The 10,626-nt window shown below is 47.8% G+C and overlaps 1 protein-coding gene across 7 annotated transcripts in view; it reads right to left on the reverse strand.

The window, feature by feature from the left end:
• DOCK9 (dedicator of cytokinesis 9) overlaps positions 1 to 9,910 on the reverse strand; it is a 276,764-nt gene extending 266,854 nt beyond the window's left edge. For all 7 annotated transcript variants that reach the window (XM_059041955.2, XM_059041954.2, XM_059041951.2 and 4 more), the window contains exon 1: positions 9,708 to 9,910. In XM_059041955.2, coding sequence (XP_058897938.1) covers positions 9,708 to 9,836 — 129 coding nt within the window. In that variant the 5' untranslated portion in view covers positions 9,837 to 9,910. The remainder of the gene's footprint in view (positions 1 to 9,707) is intronic.
• Between the last annotated feature and the right edge of the window lie 716 nt (positions 9,911 to 10,626).

Raw genomic sequence — 10,626 nt, forward strand, 5'->3', positions numbered from 1 at the left:
TAGAACATTTCTATATCCACATGACAGAACGTGTATTTTCTGTATGAAAATACAATATGTGAATATCTAAGTACACAGGGTTTGAGAATAAACTTCTTGGGGTCAATGGAGATGGTGGGCAGTTCAATGACATCTGCTTTCAGATTCACTTTCAGACTAACATTCAACAAATGTTAATCTATAATAAATAAATGGGCACATCTCCAACACATGCACTGACCCAGCCAGCCTCCCTAAGTAGACATACCCAAGCACTATCTTGATTGTATTTATTCCTGCCAACTTCAAAGAAAGGGTGGGGCAGGGAGATTCCAACAAACCATTTGACATTACAGAGCTCTGATCAGGTAAGTCAGTCTCCTTGCCAACAATTTGCTGATAAGAATGTAAGGAGTCCATTAGGGAAAAAGAAAAAGTGACAGAGATGTAAAAAAAACAGAAAAAACGTCACCATCTAAGTATTTCTTAATGATTTGCAAAACTCATGCTTCAAGTGATAGAAAAGCACTTCCAGGTTTTTATTATTTGTATTTTTGTTTTATTTTGTTTTGTTCTCAGATGAGTTACTCGATACCTAACATAAGAACTAGATCATTGTGTTCTTTTACACACTGGAGTTCAACAGATTTGGTGAAAAGAAACTGTCCTAAAAAAGGAAATGAGGGCTTCCCTGGTGGCGCAGTGGTTGAGAGTCCGCCTGCCGATGCAGGGGACGCAGGTTCGTGCCCCGGTCTGGGAAGATCCCACATGCCACGGAGCGCTGGGCCCGTGAGCCATAGCCGCAGAACCTGTGCGTCCGGAGCCTGTGCCCCGCAATGGGAGAGGCCACAACAGTGAGATGCGGCGTACCACAAAAAAAAAAAAAAAAAAGAAAGGAAATGAATATTACTTGTATTAAAATGCGTAGCTGCTCTCAAAACCTATGCAAAGATCACACAGATTTACTGACAACTTGCTTTTTCTAAACTAAAGCAGACAAAGGGCCAGCCTCAAAGTGATGCATTCTTATGTACATGAACATCCTCAAATCTATCAGGTTGCAATGAGAAATTAATGATATAATGGAGCCTGTGCATTAGGAACGTTAATCTGGCAGAGGAAGATAGGCTAGAATGAAGTAATAAATAGATATGGGTGCAGGGGAGAGAAATTAGGGGCAGTGGGGAATCAAAAAAAGATTTAAAAATAAAACGTGTCAGATGTAGAGACTTCAGGAGTCTTTCATTCATTAAAAAAAAAATCTAATATCTTGTAATAACCTATAATGGAGAAGAATCTAAAAAAGAATATATATATGTATATCATTGAATTACTTTGCTGTGCACCTGAAACTAACATAACATTGTAAATCAACTATATTTCAATAAAAATTAAATATATATATATATATATATATATATATATATCGAGCCCCTGCTAAGTACCAGGTACTGGGGAAACCATGGTGAACCAACAGTCCAGTGAGGGAAACAGATGCGAAACAAATGTACATACACATCAATATGTAAATTGTGGGGCTTCCCTGGTGGTGCAATGGTTAAGAATCGCCTGCCAATGCAGGGGACACGGGTTCGAGCCCTGGTCCAGGAAGATCCTATGTGCCGCGGAGCAACTAAGCCCATGCACCACAACTACCAAGCCTGTGCTCTAGAGCCTGCAAGCCACAACTACTGAGCCTGTGTGCTGCAACTGTTGAGCCTGCGTGCTGCTACTGAAGCCCACACGCCTAGAGCCCATGCTCTGCAACAAGAGAAGCCACCGTAATGAGAAGCCCGCACACCGCAATGAAGAGTAGCCCCCACTCACCTCAATGAAGAGTAGCCCCCGCTCACCGCAACTAGAGAAAGCCCGCGTGCAGCAACGAAGACCCAATGCAGCCAAAAAGAAAAAGAACCCACCACATTCAAGACAGTGGCTGTCCCATCAACCCAGGTGCCAGAGAGTGGACAACGTGGTCCCCAGCCACCCTCAATGGAAAGGCAGCGTGAGGGAGAAATAAGGAGGAATTAGAGATTTCAGAGTTGGTGACCATGCAAGGATGACTCTCACTTCAGAAAACAAGTATGCAAAAAGGACGGCTGCTTTGGGATGAAAAGTGACTGTTTATGTTTCATAGATGCTAAACTTAAAGGACTGGTAGGACAGCCAAGTACACGTCAGGTAAGTTAGCACAAAAGCAGGTCTGAGCTAAGGGGAAAAATCAAAACTGAGATAATGATTCAGAAATTGCAATGAAGGTATGCAGCTCCCTGCAGAGTGAAGGGAAGAGATTAAATGTTATGAGCCAAAGGTGGAGAAGGGACTCTTTCGGAAGGGTGGTGAGTGAAGCAAGGGAACAGAGGAGCGGGAGGAGAACCAGAGAAGGGGAGAGGGGAAGACAAGTTGAAGGGGTGAGGACGGAGAGGCTACCCCACACTAAAGGCAGAAGCCAGGCTGCAGGGGCACAACCCAAGGTCACATAGTGGTCAGTATTAAAGTGGTAACAGAACCCAGACCCCCAAACTTAACTACAGGCCTCACTACCTCCCTCTCAACACTATAATGGAATAATTTTCTCAAGTCATTATTCCTCTAAAACTAAACTTAATGGCATCGTAAACAATCCAACCCCACAATTTATTTACATTACTGTTAAGACCTTTAGATAGTTTGCAGTTGGTCTGTATTTTACATTTTCTGCCTTGAACCGTCAGCACTGTGACTTCAGACACTGTCCTTTACGTACATTGCAGTTTAGTCCTTTGGGGGAATTCCTATAATTGTAAGTACTGAGCCAAAGAACGGAAGCATGTTAAAGTTCTTGATACATACAGCCCAGCTCAAAAAGTTATACCATGCATGTTACAAAACCCAGGTGACACAATTCTCATAAAATGCCATGCGAATGGGGCCCCTGGAATTGTGGGATGAGGAAGCCCTGCAAACAAAAGTGCCCAGCTCACCCCACCCGTGCAAAACCTTCTCTATCCCTGCAAATCTGCAGATTTATCAAGCAAAATGGCACCCCGCTGTAATTAATGTTTCTTTAATTGTTAGCAAGGCTGAACATTTTTTTCTTCTGTTCTTTATTGGCTAACTGTATTCCTTTCTTTGAGGAATTACCTATTAATGTCCTTGCCCATTTTTCTTCTGGAATATTTTTCTTTTTTTTAATTGATTCGTAAGAACTCTCAATATATTTTTTTAAACTTAACACTATGACAGAGATATAGATTTATAGAGAAGACAAATACTGTTCCCAAGCTTACTATTTGACTTTTAAATTTACGGGACTTGGGGGATTCCCTGGTGGCGCAGTGGTTGGGAGTCCGCCTGCCGATGCAGGGGACGTGGGTTCGTGCCCCAGTCTGGGAGGATCCCATATGCCACGGAGCGGCTAGGCCCGTGAGCCATAGCCACTGGGCCTGCGCGTCCGGAGCCTGTGCTCCGCAACGGGAGAGGCCACAGTGTGAGAGGCCCGCGTACCACAAAATAAATAAATAAATAAAAATAAATAAATAAATTTACGGTACTTGTAACATACAGAACAGAGGTTTGAGTTTGCATGGGGAGGCAGAGGGCAGAGTGGTGAGTAGGATCACATGGTCTGAAGCCACAGTGCCCAGGTTCAAGACACAGATCCCCCAATTATAGGCTTGTGACCTTGAGGTGACTTGACCTCCCATGTAAAGCCCTAACACATATCCTAGGACACAGTAAGTGCTTAATAAATGCTGGCTCCAGATATATTTAGTCAAGACAAGCAATCTTTTATTACCATAATACAAGCTTACCTTTGTTAAGCACTTAGTATTAAAGATCTTTACATATATTAAATTATTTAATCTTTATTTTAAGAATGCCCTAAGATAATAATACCTAACAATCCCAATTCTCAGATGAGCAAACTGAGGCTTAGGTGAAGAAACTTGATCAAAGTCCTCAGCTCATCAATGGCAAGATCCCGGTTCACCTTCCAAGCCCAGGCCAAACTGCTATTTTCCTTTACTTTCATGCTTTAAAAAAATTCCTCTCCACCTTTACATGATTATTCACCCATGTTTTATGCTGTTTCTTTGATTTACTTTACATGTGACTCTTACATTTAGTTATCACTTATTTCAGTGACACAAGTCCCCTATATACGAACGAGTTCCATTCCAAGAGTGTGGTTTTGTTGTTTTTTTTTTCTTTTTGCGGTACGCGGGCCTCTCACTGTTGTGGCCTCTCCCGTTGCGGAGCACAGGGTCCAGACGCGCAGGCTCAGCGGCCATGGCTCACAGGCTCAGTCGCTCCGCGGCATGTGGCATCTTCCCGGACCGGGGCACGAACCTTTGTCCCCTGCATCGGCAGGCGGACTCTCAACCACTGCGCCACCAGGGGAGCCCCCAAGAGTGTGTTAAGTCCAATTTGTTCATAAGTCCAACAAAGTTAGCTTAGGTACCCAACTAACACAATCGGCCATATAGTACTGTACTGTAACAGGTTTATAATAGTTTTCACACAAAAAATACATTTAAAAAAAACACAAAAAATAAAGAAAACATTTTTAATCTTACAGTACAGTACCTTGTAAAGTACAGTAGTACAGTACAACAGCTGGGATACAGGGGCATGGTTCACATCTTTGAAACTTCACAACCTGAAGGTTCGTATGTAGGGGACTTACTGTATAAGGTGGGACCCCAAAACTTTTTTTTGCAATATCATTTACTCAATGGTGTAGCCACCATGTTTGACTACTGCTCACATGCACCCTAAAGGTTGACACACATAGAGGCCTGTTGTCTGTTCTGGGTCATAGACTTCTCTTTGGGTCCTTAGGCTTGTGTGACACAAAACTGTCATATTATTTACCCCCAAGATTACACTGAGGGGAAGATCTAGAAGCGTTTATGATGTGTTCTCAGCCAGTCATTGAAATTGTTCCCCAAATTAGCAACTGTATTTCTCAAAGCTTCTCTCCCTTCCTTCTAAAACTTACCCCTCTCTGCCCAAGCTGCTCTGCTCCTTCTTTGCCTAGCCGGGCATTTTAAGGATGTGCTCAATCTCTATCTCTCATTCTTTTCTCGAGAAAAGTCTCCCTTATCATTACATCTTCCAGGTTCAATTCTTCACAAACCCTTTCCCAAGTATATCAGTTCTCTGTTATTGCATCTTCATGTGTTGTCTGAACCAGGCATTTGAACCTTTATATGTGCTCCTGCGTACTGCTATCTGTTTGTTGAAGACTGACCTGTCCACCTGTTTAGACCATAAACCCTTCAGGGCAAGGCCCTGCTCCAACACAGCAGCAGGTCCTCAGCATCCAGCAAAAAGTCCTAGCACAGAGCAGGCCCTCAACAAATGTGGATGAAGACTTCCCAATTCCGTTCTTCCCTTTTCAAATTCAAGGCATTACTAATGTCCTCCTGTCTCCCAATATTCAAATGGACCAGAAACCAAAGAAAGAGAACCTGTTGTTGATTATCTAGTTGGAGATGGGCCTCCACCCTGCTTCCTGTATTGTGGGACATTTCTGTTGTTAGGACTCTACCAGAGGGTGGAGAAAGACAGTGAGGTGAAGCTCAGGCCAGTTCAGTTACCGATTTACTATCCTATCTGATTTAAAATTACAGCCAAAATGAGGTTTTACATTACCTGAGGATTTCAAAGAACACCACCCCTCGGGTCTCAGGTTACCTCAGATCATACTGGAATCTCGTGTGGGCTGAACTGGGCGGGCGAGAAGGGCCTCAAGCGTGCACTCTGGGAGATGATCACCCCACACCTCTGTCCATCATCCTCCAGTTACACAAAGGAAAATTCAGTGACGGCCTGACTTGGTTTCATTTCGTTTCATACTGCAGGCTCTCCAATGGCTGTGCAATGGTGTCACCAGCAGGGGCTTGATGTCAAAGGAGAGCCTGAAGCTGAGTACGCTGAGATAAGATCGGCAAGGAAGCCGGCAGCCAGATGACTTGGGCATCAATACCCAAGCGCAATCGAGCCAGCAAACCCATGCAAAGCGCCCTGTCCCAATATTTACACAAACCTTTCAGAAAAAGAATATTTTTAGGCCTTGGGTGGCATACTCCGTTAGATCTAGGTCATTATGATGCTATCTTTAATGAATCTGAAAGGCCCAATCGCAGCTCAGCCCTGACCAGGGAATTATTTCTAGTCTTTCTCCTGAGCTCGCATGTATTCTGAATGTGCTGCCCTCCTGACTATTCTCAATCATGGGCAGCTAATACTGGAATTGTAAGGATTCTTCTTTCATTACCCAAAATCATAAATCACATTTCCTACAGTTAAGAATATTACTAGTAGTACCTCTGCTACTCTTATAAAAGCATCTTAGAATCGAATCCTGTTGGTAAGGAAAGGGACTCTAGAACAATCTAGTACAGCTCCTCATTTAACAGGAGCCCTGAGGTTCAGAGAAGTTAAGCGACAGCCCAGGGTGACTTAAGTAGCTGGCAGAATATCAGCTGGGCACCATCTAAGAGCTTTACCTCTATTGCTCATTTAATCCTTACAACAACCATATAAAGTAAGTATGATTACTATCTCTACTCTACAGATGAGGAAACCGAGGCACAGCAAGGCTAAGCTATATGCCTAAGACAGCACAGCTGGTAAGGGGTAGAGCTGGAATTACAACCCAGGTGCTCTGACTTCAGAGCCCACGCTCTGCACTACTAAACCTCTAGGATTAAAACTCAGGACTCCTGACCCCAGGGAGGGTTCACTCAGTCATTAATAATTCTAAGGATCATGAAAGAGTAAACCACATTTGAAAAAGCCAGCAAAACTTGTTAGGATCCTGATTAGAACAAACTACCATTAAAAGATGTTTCTTAGGCTGGGAAATCTGAATAGTATGTCAACAGATTATTGCAAACGTTAACATAATGGCATTGTAGTAAGAAAACATCCCCATTTTTAATAATACACACTGGGTATGATATAGGGGTGAAATGATGGGAGGCGTGGCACTCACAATCACACCAAAACACGAGGGGGAAAAGGGGACAGTTAAAGCAATTTTAGCAAAATCTTGATAATTACTGAATCTGGGTGATGGATTACGAAGGTTCGTGATGCTATTCTCTCTGCTTTTTTGTATTTTTTTCAAGGTTTTCAAACAAATTAATACACTATCATTTTTAAAGGCCCACACACCTGAGCTTATGAAAAATGAACCTAACAAACAACAAAAAATTTATGAGTACACCTTACTTTTACACTTTAAAGCTTGTTTTTTAAATGGCAGCCTTTATTGCCTACTGAACTATTTAATTCTGTTGTTTCTGATCTCACTAAAAGCCACTCATCAATACTAGAAACATGAGAAGAGCTAGTTAAAGCCATACCCTGTTCGTTTTTCTTTTAGTCCATCTACAGAATTGCTACCTCAGTCAGCTAGTTAAGAGATATTTACTGTGTGTTTACTATGCTGTAGGCATTGTATTAGCGCTGACCCAAGCTGTCAGAAACAGAGCAGAGTACTACTTCCATCCAAGCATGGATCGGTGGACCATGGGATTCCAAACCCCGGCTTGGTTGCTGCTCTGTCTCCTGCAGGGATCAGGGGCACCTTCTTAGATGCTCCGAGAACAAAGCCGAGACAGGTGCACCTGCTGTGGCTTCCCGGCAGACGCTGGGGAGCAGCAAGAAACAGCAGGCGGTGGCAGAGCACCTGGCAGGAGGTGAGGGCGGTGAGGATGACGGGTAGTTTTTAGTATCTGTCACTATTGCAAATTCCTCCATCTGCAAAGCAGAATCACTGCAGTGTATTTCCCATTCAGCAGGGGAGCCTTTCAAACGCCCAAGGAGACCCACCTACTTCCCGGCATTTTGTGTTTGCTTCATCACAAGTTTCATCAGACAAGTGATCACAGACAGACAACACTAAAAGTTGAGATACCAGCCAAACGTCTGGCTGTTCATGCTTAAGGGTGAATAGGGAAAATAGATGTACTATTCAAGTGTCATGAGGTAGAACACAGCAGCAGTATGTCACACATGGGAATGGACGCTACCGGGTCAGTATCAGTATGCCAGCCTCCAACAGGAAGGGCTTCTGAATTCAAGGACTGTTGCACATGAGTAATGAGCAGCGCTGTGCTCAGCCTAATGGCTTATCAAACTAGCACCTCCTTTTCAGGCCGGGTCTGTCCGCACTTTGGAAATCATGATTTTATTTACTCTTCTTTTGCCTCAAATCTGTAATGAGGACAGTGCCCCCAGTTAAAAGAACTAAGTTTCCTTCCAAAACAAAAAAGATGCCACAGATGTTTGCGGGCTTTCCCCTTAACATACACACACTGGCAAAAGTCAGGAAGATACAGGATATACTACTGAGGCCAAAGCAACTGAAGTTATGGAAGAGATCCCAGGTTTTGGTCTACTCTAAACTCCTGCTCTACTCCTTACCATCAAATGATCAACTTCAGTAAAAGGAGAAAAATAAAATCCCTTATTACTGAACAAACTAGAGTTTGAGGAACCTGGAGGGAGCTGTCAGAGCAATTGAGAGAAAAATCAAACTGAGCAGCCTAGTTATGGAAATCAGTGAAGCTTCGTCTCCAATCTCCACAACCATCATTCATGTCATTCCGTGTCTGACCAGAAAGGGCATCTATCTGCCACCGAAAAGATGAGCCAGGCCCTGTGTTAAGGGACCCAGCACTCCATCCCAACAATAACCCACACACAGCCCCACAAAGCCCAGAGAATCACTTCCAAGGCCCATCTTCTTGGATCGTTCCAACAAACACAAGTCACCCACCCACAAACAAGCCCCTTTCAAGAAAACAAGTGCTAGCGCCAACGCAAGAAGCTGCTAAAAGTTTCCAGCTACCCAGGAGAGCACGCAGCTGCTCAAACATCGCTCCTCTGCCGCACCTTCCAAGTGATGGGGTGTACTGCGTTTCCAAATACAGCAGGACCAGCCCTGGCAGTGGAAAAGCTGATTTAAAACTTCACCTTCCTCACACCCAGAGGCCTATTCTAAAAAGACTTTCTGCTGCGACCAAATTAATCACCGGTCTGCTTGCTCCAAATCCCCAAACTTCGTAGTAATTTGCACCCATGCTGAAGTGACCGGGGATTCCTATCAAGACCCTTAACCCTTGATAAGAGACGGCCAAATCTCAGGATGCCGGCCATGGGGAGGGAGTGGAGGAGAGAATGCGGAACCCCTTCCCTTCTGGAGCTCAGCCCACCCAAAGGGTCCGCAGGGCCATATCCCACCCTGGGTTGCGGACTAGAAAAGGTAGCCCCCACCTCCACTCCCCTACGCCCCTCCAGGCCACAGGAGCCAAGCCCCTCCAGAATAAGGGAGGACTAGGGGGATGTGGAAGGGAGGGAAGGAGAGAAAAAGGAGAGAGTAATTTCTCTGTCGGCAGAGGGACGTAAAGTTGGGGGGGAGGGGGGGAGGAGGGAGATGGCGATCTCACTCCCAGAAAATTTCCCCGGAGGGAAGGAGCAGCAGTGGGGAGAAGACCCCCTAGACGCAGGGCGGGGGTCTGGGAGCTGCTGCCCCTCCAGGACCTTCCCTTCTCCCCTGTCCAACACCCCCCCCCTCCTTCACCACCTCTTAATCCTGCAGACCCAGTAGGGTCGGCGGCTCCGCCTCCGCCCCGCCGACTTAGAGGAGCGTGAAGGAGGTGGCCGGCCGGCCGCCCTCCCGCCCGCCTCCCTCCGTCCCTCCCTCCCTCCCTCCGTGGTCTCTCACTCACCAGGAGCACCGAGCCGCGCACCACCTCCGACACGCTCTGCCGCAGCTCGGCCGCCGTGCCCGGCTTACTCAGCGCCCGGGTGAACTTCCGAGTCTCCGCCGAGGCGGGGAGCAGCGGCGGCTGCGACATCCTCGCCACCAGCGCCGCCGCCGCGCCTGCTCCGGCAGTCCGGCCGGGCCGCGCCGCCGCCAGGTGCGCCCTCGGCGCTTGGCCCGGCCCGCCCGCGGCCCCCGGCGCCGCCGCCCGCTCCCCCCGCCGCTCGCCGCGCGTCCAGGCGGCGCAGCCCGAGCCACGCCCTCCGCTCGGTGTCACGCCCCGAGTAACCCCCCTAGGCTCCCGCGGTCCCCCGCACTCCGAGCAGCGCCGGGGCTCGCTAGGGGCAACCGTGCTTGTGGCCGCGGCGGCGGCTCCCCCATGCCACCAGCCTCCCCCGGCGCCCGCTCGCCGGGCCGCCTTCTCGGGGCGGGGTGTCCGGCGCGGGGCGGGGCGGGCGGAGGAGGGGCCGGCGCGGCAGGACAGCGGGCCCTGCAGGTCGGACGGCGGGAGCCTTACAGCGCGGGAGGCGGGCAGCGCGGACGCTGGCAGCGCGCTGCCCCGGACCCCTGGCGGGGCAGGTAGGGACTCCGGGGGGCGCCTCCTCCCTGGTCCGACTGCTCCCCAGGCCGCACGTCCGAAGACCCGAGGCGAGGGCCGCACAAGCCGCCGGGAGGGCGCGCGACCCGGCGCCTTCCCGGGTCGCCAAGTCCTCGGAGCCGGTGCCTATACACTGGGACCCTGGGTTCCTTGACCGTGGAGCCCCAGCATCTTGGGGACTCCGCGGTCACCGGCAGGGTCGGGGTTCGGTGGCACCACGCCCACCCCCCCTGGGGCTGCTGAAGGGACGGAGGTTTCAAGAAGGTGGCACGCGAAGAGCACAGTG

This window comes from Kogia breviceps, chromosome 16, assembly GCF_026419965.1.
Source record: "Kogia breviceps isolate mKogBre1 chromosome 16, mKogBre1 haplotype 1, whole genome shotgun sequence".
In the NCBI taxonomy this organism is placed as follows: Eukaryota; Metazoa; Chordata; class Mammalia; order Artiodactyla; family Physeteridae; genus Kogia; species Kogia breviceps.